The sequence below is a fragment of the Lithobates pipiens genome, unplaced genomic scaffold (genome assembly GCF_037356315.1).
Source record: "Lithobates pipiens isolate NorthernLeopardFrog02 unplaced genomic scaffold, aLitPip1_a1.2 Scaffold_8, whole genome shotgun sequence".
Classification (NCBI taxonomy): domain Eukaryota; kingdom Metazoa; phylum Chordata; class Amphibia; order Anura; family Ranidae; genus Lithobates; species Lithobates pipiens.
In genome coordinates, this window is record NW_027507903.1 from 490998140 (window position 1) to 491019551 (window position 21412).

The following is a 21412-nucleotide window of genomic DNA, read 5'->3' on the forward strand; positions in this document are numbered from 1 at the left end:
CTGGAGTCCATTTACAGGGAAACCCTGTCTTAGCTTATGCACAACACTGGGTCTAGTATAAGTCCAGGCTTCGCACATTACGTTGGAATAACCCCTGAAAGGGTCTTTAAGGTCTAGGAACTATAGAAATGGTCCATGGCCCTGGACCTGTATAGCATCCTGCAACTTGCACTTCATGCCAAGGAGAGCACCTAACAAAGGATCCAGTGCCCGAACTGACACAGGAGTCCAGGTACACACCAAGGATAACCAATCTGGAAACTGCTAGGCAGCGCAAGGTAATATAAGCAGACAGGTGTTGATATAAGCTCTAAATGAAAAAATGGCTTTAAAAGAAAAATACTTCACCATAGGAGAACAGGTCCGTCACCTGAACACACTAATAAAAAACTGGAGCAGCACTGAGTGGGTGGGGTTATGTGGGAAAGCTCTAGGGTGGTGCTAGCAACTTTTTTTGTCACTTTCCAATGACCTGGAAGTAGCAGCATATAACCCATGGTCTATAAATACAAATCCTGTGTCTTACTGTACGATTAGGATGAATACATTCCATATTTTCATGTGTGGATAATGACTTTAGCCTTTTGTGTGGACAATAATCAAATTTACCCCTAGAACATGCTCCAAAATACATTTTTTCCATTGTCCATGTCCCTGTAGCTAGAAACCACAATTATTACTTCCTGGGACATCACTGGTTAAACTTCTTGCAGGGGGGGAAGCTGCTGGGAGGTCTGTTTGTAAATATGGCCCCAGAACTACATCTCCCATGAGTATTTACACTATACACAATGTGTGGGCAGGCACTTGGGAGTCAAGGTAGCAGCACTACATTGAGAAAGAAATCTATGCATTGCTGAGAAATGACCATCACCACAAAACCAGCTTGAACAAAAGCCCTTCTACACAGGCTCTTAATATAAGTAAAGTAAAGGCAAACCTTTTTTGGTTTTAGATGTGGAGAATAAGAACACGTCAGATTTGTATTGCTGTCTGTGCACCTGTTAGGGAAATTCCCCATCAGTCTTTATTATCAGCGAAAGTAAAAGAAAACCCCAAATTTCGGGTTGTCCCCAGAACAGGGATAGTGGGTATATTTTCCAATGGGGACACTAGTTCTGGTAACATCCAAAGAATCCCTTACTTTAGATGGATTTTTCTCTCGCTTTCGGTTTAGCTATGGGACAGAAAGTGAAGGGTAATCTCGCCAATGGGATGCAGATGGCATAAATAAACCTTACAGGGGTTAGAACACTCCTTTATAAAAAACAATGGGGGGAAAAAAGTTTTGCCTTTAATACTTTTAGGTTTGGTTCACGCCTATGCATTTTTTAGTGCGTTTTCAGTTTTGCAGAAATACACTACAGTCCATTTAAAATGGTTTCCTATGGATTTAGTTCACATCTGTGCATTTTATGGAAAGGTCCAGGGACTTTTTTTTTCTGGTTTTTGGTTCCACAGACTTCAATGGATCAAAAGAGTGTATTCAAAGATGCAAAAAGCATGTGCATATGCATAGGTGTGAATCAGGCCTCAGGGATTTGCGCAGTGACATCTCTCCGCCTTATTTTCTGGCTTCCTTCCCACCCTGCTTGAGGTTTTGGGCAATCCTGTTCCTCTTGACAATATATTGGTAGAGTAGGACTGCAAGTTAATTGCCCTGTCCAGTTAGCAGGCCCAGAAACCCAATAAATTAGGGTGAACATCTACGATGAAAATACAGAAGCAGCTTTTGCTGAAGTATATGACATCACAAGCATAAGCAACTTATCTTCAGCTTCATGATCTCCAAACCTGTCAGAACAATGACTCAGACTCCACCAATACAAGTCTAATGGAATCCAAACGTAACTAGAAGTAGGTCAGAAGCAGGTCAACTGCAGATGAAATGCAATGAATTCCGAACGATCCCAATATGCCTTTGAACTTACAGAAGCCCACCCCCCGTTGACACAAGCCCTCACAGCCAGAAGACTAGCTGTTTGAGGACAAAGTCATCAATAACAGCTCACATATTACTATCAAAACAGGATTTATTTTGAAGCTGAAAATAAATCCTACATTTTACTGAAGACAAAAGTTTAAAAAAAAAAAAAAAAAAAAAAAAAAGCACCTTAGCATCCAACAACAGGTTGTCTGGTTTGATGTCCCGGTGAATGAAGCCCAGCTGATGAATTGCATCAATGGCCAATACAGTCTCTGCTATGTAGAACTGTGTCTCCTCTTCTGTTAAAGTATCTTTCTTCATTAGTAAAGTCATCATGTCACCTAAATGAGTGAAAGTTAATATTTTCAATGGGGACACAACAAAAGAAAAACAAACAATTTTGCCAGTAAAACAAGGAAGACGTAAAAACCCTTATAGTCAGGTATTTATGACAGTATTTCTTGAACGGAAGGCTTCCTACCACTTCCTGTCCAGGTGACGGATGTCAGACAAAACACAGACAAAAAGGGGCATAGATAGCATTCAGCACTGAATTTTTAGAGAGGTTTAAAAGGAAGAAATGAATGAAGCTCTGTGTATCCATTAAAGTGAGAGTAAACTCCCTTTGTTGATTATTACATATAGGTAAGCCTTATTATAGGCTTACCTATAGGTACAGTAAACATAAAAATTTAGGAGAGATTTACTTTAGAAGCGCCTGGTGACGTCACCGTCACTTGTACATTGGGCTCTGGCTAGACTGTGCAGCCCATTCAAAAACTTCACGCCGTGACTCCCGCGCACATGCGCGGGAGTGATGTCATCACGGCTCAGCCATTCATACGGCCGAAGCCTGCAAACCCAGGAGGAAGACTGGATGAAAATGGAAGCACCTATAGCTGTGAGTGTGCTATAGGGCTTTGTTTTCAGGTAAGTTTCTCATAATGTGGTAATATGCAGCATACTAGCACATTATGACAAACTGCCCTGGGCCCAATTTTTTTTGCTGCGGTTTACTACCGTTTTAACACGTTTTTAAGGGCCTGTGTCTATGGCATTAGTTTGACATCAGCTTGAAAAGCTTCCGAGATCATTCAGAATTCACTGACAGGTGTTATCTGAAGTCTAGTTGACCAGATTCAAGCAGGTTTTGCATTCTCAAACTTGTATGGAAAGGCAAAACCCAATTGAAAACAAAATTGTTGACACAGACCCTGTATTGTATGGTTTTAAAGGCAAGCAGTGCAAGTACCTGAACTAGACTTGGTATGAGCACTCTTGCAGTTCCTCTACAGCACAGCTTAGAGAAAAGGAAAACAGCACAAGCAATCAGCTCTACTGCAGTGCAAAACATGGATGGGAGGAGAGAGCAGAATGACAAAGGCTCAGTCTGCGGTTTCCCTGCTTTTTCTGTCCTGGACACAGGCTGGGGGAAGAAAAAGTAAGCTTTCCTGAAATGTTGCAGATAAATATCAGGTCTCCTCCCCTCCCAGACAGGGTTGTGCTGTATGGCAGAGCTAAATCTCAGGACTGGATGAACAGTAATACAAATCCTTTGACAGGTAAACACCTTTATATGTATTTTTCTGTGTATTTTGCCATTTGCCTGGATTTCAAAAAGTTACCTCCAGGTAAAAATTCCATGATCAAATAGAGATTCCTTTTGTCTTGAAAGCTGTAGAACATTTTCACCACCCAGGCACCATCAGCCTCCACTAAGATGTCTCGCTCAGCACGAATATGAGCCACCTACAGAAAGAAAAAACCATGTTAGATTTGCACCACATGCAATATTAGGAACACTTCATTTTACATGGGCATGATGTTGAGCTCTGAGGTTATGAAGCGCTCATTAGGAGGACAGAAATGCTATTGCAAGTGTATTTTCTTTAAAATATTACTATAAATACGTTTGTCAACTGAAGTGACACCAATGTCTTTTAAATTTCCTTTAAAGCCCATATCCATGTTTACTTTAATAGTTTCGCCCAAACACCCAGAATATTTATTTGTCCGTAGATGGGCTTTAACAGAATTCTGCTGTGCATGCTACAGGACGAATGAGTATTTACATACTTTTTAGGCAACGGGTTTAAATTCTATGTTGGCTGGCTAAAAGGTCGATTTAAGGTCCAACACCATCCAAAATGTATTTATAATTTTGGATAGATATAAGTAGTGTTAGATTATCAGTCAGGTTTTTACTTTTGTCTTTGTTGCTGTCTGTGTCCCCATTAGTGAACTATCCCATCATTTCCTGTCCCTCTAAACACCTGCCATTTGGACAGGAAGTGAAGACAAATTTCCAAAATTAGAAAGGGGTAATAAAGTGACGAGGTCCTAAACCCTGTCCCCTCCATCCGAAATAAACTATTGGCTGGAGTTTAGCCGAGGAAGAAGACATTTTGTACAAACCTGTTCCTTCTCCAACATGTCTGCTTTTCTTAGGATCTTCATTGCATAGATGTGTCCTGTGTCCTTCTTCTGAACTAGACGAACCTGAAAAAGAAAAAAAGTGCATGTTTGCTAAATGGGCAATTACACATCCCCTGTCACAACAGACATTACAAATTCAGAGCATTTTAAAAGGGAAAGTATAAAGCCCATTGGTCACCGTAGAGTGAAATTTCACTCTCCCAATCAACATTATGTATTAATTAACTAATGCTGCTAGAATAAATAGATATGCTTTCCTATCATATTTACTTGTTTTAAACTTTTTTTTTATTTACATTTCTTCAGTTACTTTCTGGTTTCTTGCCTAGGCAAATTATGTCATACATCCCAGGAGTCTTCAGAAGGGTAGAAGAGAAGGGGTTTTCTCAGCTAATCACACTCTCCTGGAAGTAAATGCTACATGAATCATTTGTCCTTACTTAAGATAAGATGACTAGAAATGCTAGGGGGTGTTTTTTTACAGTGATTTCTCTACATAAAAGGATGGAGACATGGATGGATAGTTTGCTTTGAAAATTAAAAGTGACTCAAATTATGTTTTTACTTTTTTTGTGGTGCTCAGATGCAGCGAAGACACTTTTTTTTTTAAAAGGTTTACAAGTTTATATCATTAGTCTGAATTTTTAGTGTAATATCTTTACTTCACAAAAAAAATAAAAAAAAAATAAAAAAAAAATATGGGTGCATCCATGACAGTCTGTTTGCAAAGCATGCTGAAATAAGCAAAGTCTAATTTTTTTTTTATTTTTTTTTTTGGGGGGGAAATCACTTCTGTGAGTGCCTACAGTCCCATAGCTGTAGGTCTGCACTATATTTTACCCTCTGCAATACCGCTCTGCGTTACTTTAACTGACAATTGCACAGCTGTGTAACACTGTACCCAAACAACATTTTTGTCCTTTCCCCACAAAAAAAAAGAGCTTTCTTTTGGTGGTATTTGATCACCTCTACGGTTAATATAATTTTTTTTACACTATAAAGACCGACAATTTAAAAAAAAAAAAAATTATATATATATATATATATATATATATATATATATATATATATATATATATATATATATATATATATATATATATATATATATATATATATATATATATATATATATATATATCTCTATATATATATCTCAATACATTTAATTCATTTAGGCCAATATATATTCTGCTACATATTTTTGATAAAAACTACAAAATCCCACTAAGCACATATGGATGGTTTATGTAAAAAATGTATAGCGTCTACAAACTGGGATATTTTTTAGCTTGATTTTTTTTTTTACTAATGATGGCAGCGATCAGCGACTTATAGCGGAACTCTGATATTAAAGGTGGACAAATTGGACACCTGACAGACACTTTACAGCCAATGACACTAATACAGTGATCAGTGCTAAAAAAAATATGCACAGTCACTGTACTAATGACTAATGGCTGGGAAGGGGTTAACATCAGGGGCGATCAAAGGGTTAGAATAAAGAAGGAATACTCCCACACTATCACTGAAGATGAATTATTAATAAAAATATATACACACACACTCACCAAATAAACTGCTGCAAACACCTATAGGTGAATATGTGACCAAAGTAATGTGTATGTGAACGGTGCTGCGCTGTTACAAAACTATAATAGAACCTGTGTGGCACAGGTAAAAAGCTGTAAATAGAAAGTGATACTAAAGCTGTACACAAGATGGCAGTATAACCACTACATCAAATACATAAAACCTCCGGAGGTGAAACTGAGAAAATAAATCCAATGCAGGTATAAATCTTATACAATAAAAATCAAACCCTGCACATAAACAACAAGTCAATGTGTGTAGTGAGCTAGTGAAAAGTCTCTAGCATAATCGTGAGATGGGGAGTGAAAAGGAGATGTTCCAATCTTAACCATGCAAACTATGTAGTAAGCGACACTTCATTCCATGCAGTGACACATCTAAGTGAAGTGGCCTCTCACCTTACTACTGTAAGGCAACAGCATGAGAAAACCCCAATAATTCAGAGATATTCTCTGTAGGACCTTGCATAGGGTGTCTGGTAGCTTCAATAACCTTTAAGGGTCTTCCTCACATTAATCCAAGAGTTGGTATAAAATGGTGAATGATGGCTCCTCTATATTAAATTTCCACACTCGCCCCAACCGGGATGCAAAGGGAAGAAGGGGAATGCCCAAATAGTGTAGTAAGTTGTATAAAAAAAAAAAAAAAAAAAAAAAAAAAAAAATCAATACAAGGTAACAGTTGCATTAAGCAAGATGAGACCAGTAATACCATCCACGAGTGCCAAGTATTGATTTTATTAATGCATTTTTTACAAAAATACACTAATTTTGGCATTCCCCTTCTTCCCTTTGCATCTCGGTTGGGGCGAGCGTGGAAGTTCACTATATATGATGGCCTCGGGTTCTCGCTGCTACTGCAGGCCCCCAGCGTGGTGATCGGGGATCAGGCGTTTCCCTTGGGACACAGCCCCTTCTCGATCAGTCCAAAGAGCCAATGAAGTTGGCTCTTTACCACATGACCAGCTGTGTCCAATTACAGCTGGTCACAAGTGTCAACAAACGGCTATAGCGCCGTTTCCGGGTTCTCCTCTTCAGTGTGTGAGGAGGAGACCTGGCTGAGAAAGTGCAGGGATGTACCCGATTGGGACACCCCCCCCGCCCCCCCCCCAAATAAAGAGGACCCGTCACAGCCCATCACCAGCCCACCAGAGTACCCGAGTACCTGTCACCAGCCCACCAGAGTACCCCGAGTACCTGTCACCAGCCCACCAGAGTACCCGAGTACCTGTCACCAGCCCACCAGAGTACCCGAGTACCTGTCACCAGTTGGGGTTTTCTTTTTAAAATTGGGTAATTTTATGTGCAATTTCATTGTCCTGGTGCTCCAGGACTTTCAAAAGTGTGATAGGTAGGCAGGAAACGAAATGTGCAATTTATGCTCCTAGAACGACTGATGGAGCTGGGCTGTGTAAAAGTCTCATACGTGTGTTATCGATATACTTAGGAGGAGTAGTAGAATATTTTCTGGGGTGTAATTTTTGCTATCTACATGCTGTGTTAGAAAAATCTAATAAAATTGACTCCAGGGCCTTCAAAAATATAATAGGTCATTAGGAAATTGTATGTCATTTATGCTCCTAGAACACTTGATGGTGCTCCCTGCATGTTGGGCCTCTCTACGTGGCCAGGTTGTAAAAAAGTCTCACACATGTAGTATTGCCATACAATATAAAATGTATTTTGGGGTGTAATTGGAAGTATGCTGTGTGTGAGAAATAACTTATGATAATTTTGTGTAAAAAAAAAAAAAAAAAAATTATATATATATATATATATATATATATATATATATATATATATATATATAAATAAAATTTTCCCAGGAAGTGTGAAAAAAATTACAACTTCAAAAAATGCACCATGCCTCTCACGTAATACCCTGGACTGTCTACTTTTCAAAATAGGGTCATTTGGGAGGTATTTGTACTTTCCTGACATTTCAGGGCCTCAAGAAATGAGACAGGTCATCAGTACACCAGTTGTAATCAATTTTCAATGATTTGCATCATAGCTTGCAGACTTTCACACAGACCAAATAATATACACTTATTTGGGTTATTTTTTACCAAAAAGATACGCGACAGTGTAAATTTTGGCCCAAATTTTTAAAAAAAAAAAATGATTTGCAAAAAATTTTCATAGGCGCTAAATAAAAAAAGTTTTTTTTTTTTTCAAGATTTTTGCTCTTTTTTTTCCACTTATGTCACAAATAAATAAAACCAAAGACAGCTCTATTTGTGTAGAAAAAATAAAATAAAAAATTATGTCTGAGTACAGTGTTGCATGACTGAGTAATTGGCGAAAGCGCTGAAAGCTGAAAATTGGTCTGGGCAGGAAGGGTGTATAAGTGCCCTGTATTGAGGTGGTTAATGAAAGAAAGAAAAAAAGAGGAAATAAATGTATGCACTGCATGACAGATTAAAGAGGATCTTCACCCAGTTAACAAAAATGTAAAAGTCAGCAGATACAAATACTGTAGCCGACAAAAAAAATAAATAAATAAATAAATAAAAAAAAAAAACACTCCAGCAATGTTATGTCCATTCCTTGCTACCAGTCCTTAAGTGTTTTTTGCCCATTGAGTTCCATTACAGCATAAATAGGATTGAATGTTGGCCTATTACTTCCCTGGCTTGACAAAGAGGCGGTTGCGTAAGCACGCCCCCTTGATGTAGTGACGGTATCGTGGAACAATCCTGGAGCAGAGCTGAGGCTCGTTGAGTTGGCGGTTACCTGGGAGTCGCCACCGAGCAGACAGAGCTTGTGTTCCATCTGCAGCCTTGATAGCGCTCCCTCTCCTACAAATCAGCAGCTCCCTGGCTGAACTCTGCATACACCAGTCACTTGCCCGCTGATCGCTCCGTCTTGGAACAGCTGCTTGCCTGTCAATCTCTGCATGATTGAGCCACTCCACAGATTAAGTAAATCTGTCATGCAGCAAGTGCATACATTTATTTTATCTTTTTCTTTTTATAAAACGGTTTAAACTTAGATGGAGGTGCTCTCTCTTGCTTATTCCATACAGTGCAGAACGATGCATTGTAATATTGGAATTACCAGCCTTAGAGAGGCCACAGGCAATACTGGAGACTTGTCCTTTATCTGCATTTTTCTGGGCACAGCTTTAAGAGTTCTGTTCCTTTCTAAAGTTAAAATAATTTCAGTAGAAGTCTGCTGTAAATTGCAGCATCTTTCAAAAACTAACCTCTCCAAATGCTCCCCGACCAATGACCTTCAGTGACTCAAAATCATCCAATCCCAGCCTGGTCCTCTTTAACCGCAGGAATTCTGTTTCCTTTCTGGCATGCTGCGAGCGCCGAAGCCTTTTCTAAAAGAAAAAATAAATAAAATACAATTTTAAAAATATCAAACACTCATTTTTAATGATAAAATTACATTTGTATCAATGATAAGAAAAAAAAAAAAAAAAAAAAAAACTCCAATGACTGCAATAGAGCATCTTCTTGAACAAAATTGAAAGGGAAAAAAAAAAAAAAAAAAAAAAAAAAAAGTAATAGCTACAGATGTTACTAGTGTTCAGCAGTCCTGCAGATCTCAATAATAACACTAGAGGGCAGAAAAAGCAAAAAAATTAATAAAGAAAAAAATCACTACAGTCGTCTGCACACCAAATAATTATTTTCGTACAGTGATATAACCAAGTCAGCTGTACACTTGATGTAGTCATTGGCTAGCAGAGTCTTGTGCTGTCCTAGCATATGCAGGCTTTGTGCCCAAGTGGTAGGTAGAAGTCCATTTCTTTGACTCACTTTGGTGGCAACGATAGAAAGCAGCAGCTTGACATGTCAGTACAGAGCTCGACTATTACTCACTTCCTGATGAGCCGGAATGAAAACCAGGACAAAAAAAAAAAAAGTCAAATATTTATAAATAAAAAACTGACCTCATCATCACCCAATCCTTCCTCTTCCATGGCAATTTCCAGTTTCTTCTGCCTTTAAAGCAAAGAAAGCATACTTTAGCTATGAGTGGCAACTGAAGCATTAAAGTGTAAGTTCAGGCTAAAACTAAAAAAAAACTTTAAATCTACTTGCTTCCACAATCTAAGACTAACCTATCTAGCCTCTAAAGCAAAAATCTCTCTCTGCACACACACACACACCTTTTCTGAAGCAGCTCCGGTCCGGTCTCCAGCGGCAGAAGTTCTGTGCGGGAGACAGCTGACAACAGATGGGAAATGCCTGGGAAGTGACGTCACCTATAGAGTTACTATGGGACTTCCGTTGTCGGCTGCCTCTTCTGTACACGCCTACACAGAGAAGCCGCCGCTGACAGCTCAGCGTGGGACCGGACCGTAGCGGCTTCAGAAAGAGATATGTATACCGATTTCTTCTTTACAGGGCTAGATAAGTTAGTCTTAGATTGTGGATGCAAGTAGATTTAGAGATTTTTAGTTTTAGCCTGAACTTCTACTTTAAGTAACTGTCCATATTAAATTTTAGGGTTGCCTTATTAACTCAAAAAAATGAAAACGAATGATGAACCTCAGGCAAATATAAAACCACAGTTATGTAAATATATTTTTTTTTACGTGCAGCTAGTGTAAGTAGCCTCTAAACTTCCTGTATGGCAGCATTCACCTTTGAAGAGGGAATGAATCAGGCTTTGCTGCATGCGCTTTCAAGGAACACGCTAAAAGGAGAGCCATGACCTCACCTGTTCAATGCTCTGTGTTGTCACAGATGACCAAGTTATATGGTCATCTGATTTTGAGATGACCAAGTTGTATTGTACAATTGCAGTAAATAAAAATTAGGTTCCCAAGCTGCTTGTACTGTCAAACCACCAAAATTTAGATTTTTGTACAAGTATGAACAGCATATTTGCATATTATGGCAGACTTCCCCAGCAAAGCGATCTTCTACAGTGATGCAATGTCAGTGCTCCTCTTTATCGTCAGTGTATCCAATTTTCTTTCGAGTTCAGTCTTCATTTTCTGGGCCGGGATGACGTGCATGCGAGTTACTTTGTTCTGACGTAGACTCGTATCAAGCTTGCTAAATGTGTTGGGGAGCTTTCCGAATGAATGGCGGTACAAAACTGCATGTTACGTTTTTCCCATGCTTCACCCCCACACAGATCTCAATGGGCCCTAAAGGCAGTTTAAATCTTCGAAATCCACAAAAGTACATTAGGTAAAACATAAAATTTTACATAAAAAAAATAAAATAAATAAAAAGCAGATGGTGCAATCATTTAGCTCCCAAATATCTAACTGCATCAAAGTAAAATCCACCACCACACACTGCAGGAAATAGGCAACTGAATTAGGAAAAGTAAAAAAATCTTAAAGAGGAAGTAAACCCTGATGTGTTTACTTCCTCTTACTTTCCCTGCAAAGGTAAAGCATAATGGGCTACTATGGACTGCATAGTAGCCCATTATGTGTCACGTACCTGACATAGGAGCCAGCGATGTCACCGCTGTCCCTTCTTCCACGGAGCATCCATCTTCTTTCCGGGCATCGTGGCTCCGGCGCTGTGATTGGCTTAAGTCGCGATGGCATCACTCTCACGCATGCGCATGGGAGCCGCTACTAACTGCATATCGCCATTAGCAGTGGCATGCTCAGTGCGCCTGCGTGCCGTTGTCTACGGCGCATACGCTGTAGACAGCAGTGCCGGTCTTTTTGCAAATATCTCCTAAACTGTGTAGGTTTAGGAGATATTTCTTGGACCTACAGGTAAGCCTTAATCTAGGCTTACCTGTAGCTCAAAGTGGTCTGTAAGGGTTTACAACTACTTTAAAGTAAAAGTTCAGCCTAAAACTGACTTTAAATCTACTGGCAGCCAAACTCTAATGCTGGCTATACGAAAAATCGGCCGAAATGCAGTCAGTTTGTTAGTTTTTCAGCCAGTTAATGGGCACAAAACCGATTATCGTTGAGACGTTTTTGAACCGAAAAAATGAAGGACAAGTTTGGAAATTTTCTGCCAAATGAATGATAAATTGAAAGGTTAATGTGTTTCCCGTCTGAACTGTCTGCAATAGGTATATGTAAAAAAACTAAAACAAAAAATACATTCATGTCCACTGAACGGTTTATCGGTCATTACATGATGGTACTATCGGTTGCGCTCACGACCGAATGTTTGTTTTTTTCACAATGGGTTTGGCCGACTTCTCATATAGCGTATGGCCAGCATAAGGCTAATCTAGCCCTGTGAAGCAAAAATCGTTATACATGCCTTTTCAGAAGTTGATCAGATCCGGTCTCCAGCAGTAGATGCTGTGTGGAAAACACAGCCAACAATGGCTGGGAAATGCCTGGAAAGTGATGTCACCCACAGAGTTACTATGGGACTTCCGATATGGGCTGCCTCTCCTGCACATGCCTCCACAGAAAAGCCACCATTGACTGCTCAGTGTGGGATCAGCTGCAGAAAAAGGTATGTATAGTGATTTTTGCTTTACAGGGTTAGAATGTGGCTGCTTAGGTTTAGAGTTAGTTTTAGGCTGAACTTCTACTTTAAAGTGGTAAAAGGTTTATTTACCATAATGCACTCTCTACATGAAGGTAAAAAAAAAAAAAAACTTTTCAATAGTAGCTCCCCAGCAGCCCCCCCAAATACTTACCTGAGCCAGAGCTCAGTCCAACACTGCACGTTTGCAACAGCTCTTCTCCCCTCTTCCCGCTCACACAAGCTTGGCAGAGGACAGCAGGAGCCATTGGTTTTGCGGCTGTCTACCAAAACCTGTGACCAGAGAATGGGGGGCGAGCTCAAGCCAGGCGGTGGGTCTGAATAGACGCAAACAGCTCAGCTTGGGATCGATCAAGTGGCTTCCTTTAGGGGCACTCTGTGTGGGGGAGGAGCCAGCAGCGCAGGCAGGGGGATCTCAGAAGAGGAGGGTTGGGGCTGCCCTGTGCAAAACCATTACGCAGAGCAGGCAAGTACATGTTTATTATTTTAATTTAAAAAAATATTAAGCTTTACACTTAAATGAGCTATGTTTGGACACCCTACTACGGACATCAGTGAGGCAGTACCTGGTCTCCCGTTCTTCATGCTGTAAGATGAGGTTGCTATAAAAAGTTTCCAGAGTAAGTTTGGCAACAGTCACTCTCTCGCGGGTGTGGTTACTCATAGGATAGGAAGTGGCATTCCCAGCCGTCACTGCCATAGTAACACGTGCTAAAAAAAGATAAAAAGATGTCAGAGTGTTTAAGAGAAGATCCAAGTCAAGCCTAAGGGTACAGCCAGTGCTTAGTTAGGCAGCATTGCATGGGCACCCTGCTGTGGAGAAATTAACTCAGCTATGGATACTCAACAGGGCTCCAAGCAATGCACCTTACCTTCTTTTATTACAATAACAGAACACTGGCATTGATTTTGATTTGAGCAGAATTTTGGGCAACGCAGCAGACAATGCATTTGCATCGAGAAGGTGCCCGTTCAGAATGAATGACACTGCATCACACCAACGTGCATGGCAATGTGAACATAGCCTTACAAAAAGGTAGGCGAGAACCATGAAAATTATTTTTTGTTTCTTTGTAAGGTCTATTTTTTATTTCAGGCTGCAAAAATTAAAGAAACGCTAAAACTTACCTTTCCTTCAATGATCTGCATCCCTCACTAGCATCTTCTGCTGGATGCCTGTCTTCAGTCATCTTCATTGAGCCTGCACAGGAGTGCAATCACATAATTTCCCCCATCGGATAGCGTCCGCTGTGTACTGCGCATGTGCAGTACACAGGACAACCACATTCCGAAAATAGCAGAAGATGAACGGTGCCTGCGCTGTGAGTCCAGGTTCTAGCCCCTCCATCCAAGTGGACATAGAGTTAGAATAAAGAGAGCCGAGTGCAGCCCTCTAATATGTGCAGCCCTATGTCCACTTGGATGGTGGGGCTTGCACCTCGACTCACGGCGCAGGCGCCGTTCATCTTCGGAGATTTTTCGATCTCCTTCTGCTCCGTACTGCGCAAACGCTGTGCCTGCGCAGTACGGGGCGGACACTTCTAGATGGCCGGACGCTATATGTCAGAAAACCGGCACACAGGTGCTGGCCTGTAGTGTAAACTGAGCTGTGATTGTGCAGCTCACTGTACATTCCAAAGAAGACCGCACAGGCAGGTAAGTTTCTTTTATTACAGAAGAGATGTTGCATGTCTCTTCTGCAATAAATAGCCTGCCTGCTTGCAGTTTTTGACAGCAGAAATTTAGTTCACTTTAACAGTACTCAAAACTGAACACGTTTCCATCCACCTAAATGTGGCACACTAAAAATGTAAAAACAATGCATAGCGCATACGCTGTCCTGTGAAGTACATTCGTTTTGTGTGAACTAACCAGCATTTGCTCTTCCGATCGAAAGTTTTTAGGATACTCTCTTTGGGTCTCCGACTCCAAAATGTTTTTAACCAGACATAGCAAAGAAATCAGCTTTTGAAAAGAAGCCATACATCCCCCATGCAAGAGTCACTTTAAAGCGGAATTCCACCCATAAATGGAACTTCCACTTTTCCGGTTCTTCCTCCCCCCCCGCCAATGTCACATTTGGCACCTTTTAGGGGGGGCAGATACCAGTCTAATACAGGCATTTGCTCCCACTTCCGAAGATAGATCACGACAGATTCCGTGGTGATCTACGCCATGTACGCCCCCCCACCCCCGCTTTCTTCTGGGAGACACACAGGTCCCAGAAGACAACAGGTACCAGTCAGGACACACAGCGTGACTCACGCATGCACAGTAGGGAACCAGGCTGTGAAGCCGCAAGGCTTAAAGGGATTGTAAAGTAAATTATTTTTTTTATTTTTTCTAAATAACAAACATGTTATACTTACCTCCACTGTGCAGCTCGTTTTGCACAGAGTGGCCCTGAACCTGGTCTTCTGGGGTCCCTCAGTGGCTGTCTCGGCTTCCTCCCGCAGGTGCTTCTCACATTCATGCGAGCTCCCTCGCATGGTGAGAAGCATCTGCGGGCGTGCTCCCGTGATACAGCCGGCGGCTATAGCCGCTCGCTGTATCACATGGCCCCGTCCCCCGGCGCTCCGCGTCAGTGGATGTGATTGACAGCAGCGCGAGCCAATGGCTGCGCTGCCTTCCATCCATCCACTCCAGCCAATCAGCGGCCAGGCTGAGTGGTGAAGAGGACGTTGGGGGCGAGCGCGGGATTTTCAAGGGGTCAGGTAAGTAAAAAACGGGGGGGGATTGGGGGCGCAGGCATTGTCAGATGTTTTTTCACCTTAATGCATAGAATGCATTAAGGTGAAAAAACATTTACCTTTACAGCCCCTTTAAACTTCCTGATTCCCTTACTGAAGATACCAGAGCCTGCACACGAAAGCCGAGGGACAGATCGGCTTCAGGTGAGGACATTGCGGGTGCCCCGGACAGGTAAGTGTCCTAATATTAAAGTCAGCAGCTGTAATATTTTTTTTTTCCAGTGAAACTCTGCTTTAACTCTCAAAAAACAAAAACCCACTCCGATACTTTTGTGAAATGAAATCCTACTTACCAACTGTATATCCCTGCTAAAATTGCCATCCGGTCCCTTAGGACAAGGAAGGTACATAGCCCATAACAGAACACTACCCAGAGAACATGAGCTGGAACATAGAGCCCAGAGCTTAGCATTATCTGGATGCTGCTGGGTGGGGTCATAAACCGTCTGGCAATGGAACCATCGGAAGTGAAAAACAGTTGGTGACGGAAGGAAGCACCTGCCACAACTGAAACATTAACTTTCTCCAGATACTCTTAAGGTGCTTCAAGAAGCAACATGCCCACAGCCCATGGACATGCATTAGATGCTTCACAACCACCAGCTTTGTCCCCCTTCAGTGCTGGGAAACGATCTGAAGATGTGACAGTTTGCCAACTGTTCCTTTGTAAACCAGCCCAACAACCTGAACCCGGTATTTTTATTATAGGTACTTATACTTACCGGCCACTTTATTATTAGGTACACCTCTTCAATTGCCTGGCAACACAAATTGAAAAAGAAAAAAAATATTCAGCGAGTGGCAGTTATGTGGATGAACATGCCTTGTTGATGTCAGAGGAGAATGGACAGACTCGAGATGATAGAGAGGCAGCAGTAACTCAAATAGTCACTTGTTACAACCAAGGTATGCAGAATACCATCTCTGAACACACATCGAACATTGAAGCAGATGGGCTACAGCAGCAGAAGACCACACCGGGTACCAATTCTGTCAGCTAAGAACAGGAAACGGAGGCTACAAGTCGCACAGGCTCAACAAAATTGGACAATAAAAGATTGGAAGAAAGTTGCCTGGTCTGACGAGTCTCGATTTTAGCTGCAAAATTCAGCAGGGAGGGTCAGATTTGGCATAAACAACATGAAAGATCCATCCTTACTTGTATCAATGCTTTAGGCTGGTGATGTAATGGTGTGGAGGATATTTTCTTGGCACAATTTGAGCCCCTTAGTTGCGACTGAGCATTGCTTAAACACCAGTCTACCCAAGCATTGTTGCTGACCATGTCCATCCCTTTATGGACTACAGCGTACACATTGTCTGATGGCTCCTTCCAGTAGGATAATGTACCATGTCACAAAGCTCCGATCATCTCACCACTGGTTTCTTTACCACGACATTGAGGTCACTGTACACCAATGGTCTCCACAGTCACCAGATCTCAATCCAATAGAGCACCTTTGGGATGTGGTGGAAGAGGAGATTCCCATCATGGATGTGCGGCCGACAAATCTGCAGCAACTGCATGATGCCATCATGTCAACATGAAGCAAAATCTCTGATGAACATTTAACATAGATGTAAACCCAATCACTAAAGTGCTATAGAGGAAGTCCGCCGAAAAAAATTAATATTAAAAGCCAGCAGCTACAAATACTGCAGCAGCTGACTTAAAGCGGGAGTCCGCCGGTTTTTGTTTTTTTTAAAAAGCCAGCAGCTACAAATACTGCAGCTGCTGACTTTTAAAATAGTGACACTTACCCGCCCAGCACGCCCGCGATGTCGGCACTCGATAGTCTCTCGGGTGCTCCCGCCGCCGCCATCTTGGGTATGGGAATCAGGAAGTGGAGCTTTTCGGGTTAATTTCCCGGTTCCCTACTGCGCATGCGCGAGTCGCACTGCGCAATAAGGATGGTCCCCGCTGTCTCTGGGATCCGTGTGTTTCCCAGCAGGCAGCGGGGGACCTTCGGAATTGTGGCACCGGAGGGGGGGGAGGGTTCCAATGAGCGGAAGGTCCACTTTAGGGTGGACCTCCGCTTTAATATATGGACACTTACCTGCCCAGGGAGCCTGCAATGTCGGCAGCCGAAGCCGATCTGTCCATCGGCTCTCAGCTGCTGCCGCCATTCTCTGTAAGGGAATCAGGAAGTGAAGCCGTGCAGCTTCAGTTCCTGGTTCCCTACTGCACATGTGCGAGTCACACGTGCGCGTCCTCATTGGTCCCTGCTGTGTTCTGGAACCTGTGTCTCCCAGAATACAGCAGGGGAGGATAGAGTAGGCACCCGAAGTGGCGTAGGTCACTGCGACCGACGCAGTGATCTATGCCAGGAAGTGGGAGAAAATACCTGTATTAGGTAGGTGTCTGCTCCTCCCTCCAACGTGGCAAATGTGACACGGGGGGGGGGGGGAAGATTCCAAAAAGAAAAAAAAACTCCTGCCTGGAGTTTGCATGTTCTCCCTGTGCCTGCGTGGGTTTCCTCCAGGTATTCCAGTTTCCTCCCACACTCCAAAGACATGCTGGTAGGTTAATCGGCTTCTGTCCAAAATTGGTCCTAGTATATGAATGTGAGTTGGGGACCTTGGATTGTGGCCTCCTTGAGGATAGGGGCGATGTGAGTGTGCGATGTACACGTGGAGCGCTTCACAAATTGACAGCACTACGAGTACCTTAAATAAATTGGGATAATTGTAGACATGCACCTACACTGGTGTCTTTATTCAACCTTACTATGCAACTATGTAAATCAGGGACGATTACAAGCACTTTTGAGCTCAGCGTTTAGAGGCGAAAAAAAAAAAAATCCCTCTCCTAAATTCTGTACACAAAATGCTCTACATAAGCGTTTTTTTCTGCCAGTGTGCATGAAGCCTCAAACTACAAAGACAGGAAAGTGCTGAAAGACACAACCATAGTGCCGCTCTACTAAGCGGAACACGCATACCATGTACATACATAATTACAAATTAAGCAAAGAAGGGAAGTTTTAGAGGCTAATCACACACACACTGATTACATTGTCAGTCAGATGGGGATTTTTAGCACACTGATATGAGAAGAACAACAAAATGACAAAGACGAGATCATTACTCTGCTACCTCTTTATTTACTGTCCAGTCACAGCTCTGGGGGGTGGGAACAAGACCTTTAAAGCCTGGTATATGCACTAATAGACTTTTTCCCAGTTCAACCCAGCAGGTCAAGCGAAGAAGAGGAGAAAAAAAAAAAAAAAGGAAGGACAGCTCCAGCCAGAGCTCCGATACAGCAATCTTCCCCACTGAGCTGTTCTAACCACCAAAACAATCCGGTCAGCACTCTCTGCCATTGGTCGGTCGGCTGCAGGTTTTCCAGCATGCTCATCCAACAGAAGCCAGCCAAATGGCTTCTGTCGGACATACACTGACCAAACGCGGGCTGGGGTTTTTTTTTTTTTTTTTTTTATTCGGCTAACGTCTCTCGAAATTCAGTCTGTGTGTATGGGACTTAAGTGTTCCTGAACTACAGAGAAAATCAGGTCGCTTATCCCATTAATGGATTTCAGCAGTTTTAGTTGCTTGTGCCTAGAGCTCCACTTTAAGATTCTTAAAAAAAAAAAAAAAAAAAAATTTATTGAATCCTTTTATGCAATTCATTTTCCACTTTCCAGTCCTTAAGCAGTGTGGAGGAACATGTGAACCGCTGCAATCAGAAGTCCCTTCTGACATGATCTGAGGTCACCCTGCTCCGCGGAACGCCCTGAAGTTTACAAAGGATCCACAAATTAAGAGAACAGTGAGCATTTTCATAATATGCCATTGCCAGCTTCCAAGTCTGCATAGTTTGGCTGTCTGGCACTATTTATAGGCGTTTGATGAAAGAAAGGTCTTGTATGTTTATGCAGAGAGGAAAAACACATTGGCGATTAGACGTAAAAACATGATGCAAACGTGAGCCTTAAAAGGGAAATCTGCAAAGATCATTTTCTCCAGACAAAAAAAAAAAAATTCCCTGGAGTCTGCTGATTACTTCAAGCACTGAGCACATGAATAGTCTCAGCGCATACACTGCTTGTAAAGGGGAAGCTCCCCTATAGCTCAGATCTTAAAGGGTAACTCTATTCAACCAGAACATCAATCTGTGAGCTGCTACGCTTGGTGCTACAGTCTCCTAAAAGCTCCAAGGCAATCCATTTACAGTGCCTTGCAAAAGTATTCACCCCCCTTGGCATTTTTGGTGTTTTGTTGCCTCACAACCTGGAATTAACATGGATTGTTTGAGGATTTGCATCATTTCATTTACAGAACATGCCCACAACTTTGAAGATTTTTTGTTTATTCTTTTTTTATTGTGAAGCAAACAAATAGGACAAAAAAACAGAAAACATCAATGTGCATAACTATTCACCCCCCTAAAGTCAATACTTTGTAGAGCCACCTTTTGCAGCTATCACAGCTCCAAGTCGATTTGGATAAGTCTCTATGAGCTTGCCACATCTTACCACTGGGATTTTTGCCCATTCCTCCTTGTAAAACTGCTCCAGCTCCTTCAAGTTGGATGGTTTGCGCTTGTGAACAGCAATCTAAGTCTGACCACAGATTTTCTAATGGATTGAGGTCTGGGCTTTGACTAGGCCATTCCAACATATTTATGTGTGTCCCCTTAAACCACTCAAGTGTTGCTTTAGCAGTGTGTTTGGGGTCATTGTCCTGCTGGAAGGTGAACCTCCGCCCTAGCCTCAAATCACACACAGAGTCGTACAGGTTTTGCTCAAGAATATCCCTGTATGTAGCACCATCCATCTTTCCCTCAACTCTGACCAGTTTCTCAATCCTGATTGCTGAAAAAAAAAAAAAAGAAAAAACCCACAGCATGATTCTGCCACCACCATGTTTCACTGTGGGGATGGTGTTCTTTGGGTGATGTGATGGGTTTTTGATGGGCAAAAATTTAAATTTTAGTCTCATCAGACCAGAAACTCACATGCTTTTTCGCAAACTCAGAACATGCCATTTTGTTTTTTGCTGAAAGTATGGCTTTCTTCTGGCCACTCTGCCATAAAGCCCAACTCTATGGAGCGTAAGGCTTATTGTCATCCTATGTACGGATACTCTACTCTCTGCTGGGGAACTCGGCCGCTCCCCCAGGGTTACCACCTTAGGTCTCTGTGCTGCCTCTCCGATTAATGCCCCTCCTTGCCCGGTCTGTAAATTTTGGTGTGCGGCCGTCTCTTGGCAGGTTTGTTGTTGTGCCATGTTCTTTCCATTTGGTTATGATAGATTTGATGGTGCGCCTAGGGATCAAAGATTTGGATATTTTTTTTTTTATAACCTGACTTGTACTTCTGAACAACATTGTCCCTTACTTGTTTCAAGAGTTCCTTGGTCTTCATGGCAGTGTTTGGTTAGTGGTGCCTCTTGCTTAAGTGTTGCAGCCTCTGGGGTCTTTCAAAAAGGTGTGTATATGTAATGACAGATCATGTGACACTTAGATTACACACAGGTGGACATCATTTCACTAATTATGTGACTTCTGAAGGTAATTGGTTGCACCAGAACTTTTTATGGGCTTCATAACAAAGGGGGTGAATACATACGTACCACGCACGTGCCAATTATCAGGTTTTTATTTCTGAAAAATATTTTTATGTATATATTTTTCTAGTTTTACTTCACCAACTTAAGACTATTGTGTTCTGAACAATCGCATATAATTCAGATTAAAAAAATTGAACTAAAAGCTGTAATGTAAAAAAAAAAAAAAAAAAAAAAAAAAAAATTAGGTAAAAAGCAAAGGGGGTTTATACTTTTGCAAGGCACTGTACATAAGGCAGAAGTACACATCACCAAAGACACATGCCCAAACTGACTGAAAAAAACTTGCTGGCTGTTATGCTGACATACTGGCCTAAAGCCCAACTGCAGGCTCCCCCTACCCCCCTTGCAAATATATAGTGAGGTCAGTGGTGCACCATTACATAATAAGCACAGGGCCCTCAAGAGGCAGATCCACAACACTGCACTCACAGTATAGCCTCTCTGGCCTCTAGACTGAGTGATGTTGGGTGTCATTCAACCAGAATGAATGTAGACATCTTGTGGCGCAAAATAGGTACTGCAGGGTCCAGACTGAAGAGGAGTATTGCAGCCTGACCTGCTTTTATTTATAGCTAAAGAAAATGTTGGGCTTTAAAAATGATCTAGTTACATTGACCTATTCCTAATCCAGGCAAAGCAACAAACCCCCTCACCTTTCAACACACTTGTACCAACTTTTCCAGTCCTCCA

At 41.9% G+C, this 21412-nt stretch overlaps 1 protein-coding gene across 6 annotated transcripts in view; it reads right to left on the reverse strand.

The window, feature by feature from the left end:
- The window catches only part of STK38L (serine/threonine kinase 38 like), a 70974-nt gene that overhangs the window by 17556 nt on the left and 32006 nt on the right, over positions 1 to 21412 (reverse strand). For 5 of the 6 annotated variants that reach the window (XM_077469077.1, XM_077469076.1, XM_077469074.1 and 2 more), the window contains exons 2-7: positions 12968 to 13112; positions 9863 to 9914; positions 9164 to 9286; positions 4343 to 4426; positions 3553 to 3676; positions 2114 to 2268 (exon numbers count right to left, since the gene is read on the reverse strand). In XM_077469077.1, coding sequence (XP_077325203.1) covers positions 2114 to 2268; positions 3553 to 3676; positions 4343 to 4426; positions 9164 to 9286; positions 9863 to 9914; positions 12968 to 13101 — 672 coding nt within the window. In that variant the 5' untranslated portion in view covers positions 13102 to 13112. Of the gene's footprint in view, positions 1 to 2113; positions 2269 to 3552; positions 3677 to 4342; positions 4427 to 9163; positions 9287 to 9862; positions 9915 to 12967; positions 13113 to 13529; positions 13682 to 21412 lie in introns of those variants that run through there. The other variant, XM_077469073.1, reaches the window with a different exon arrangement.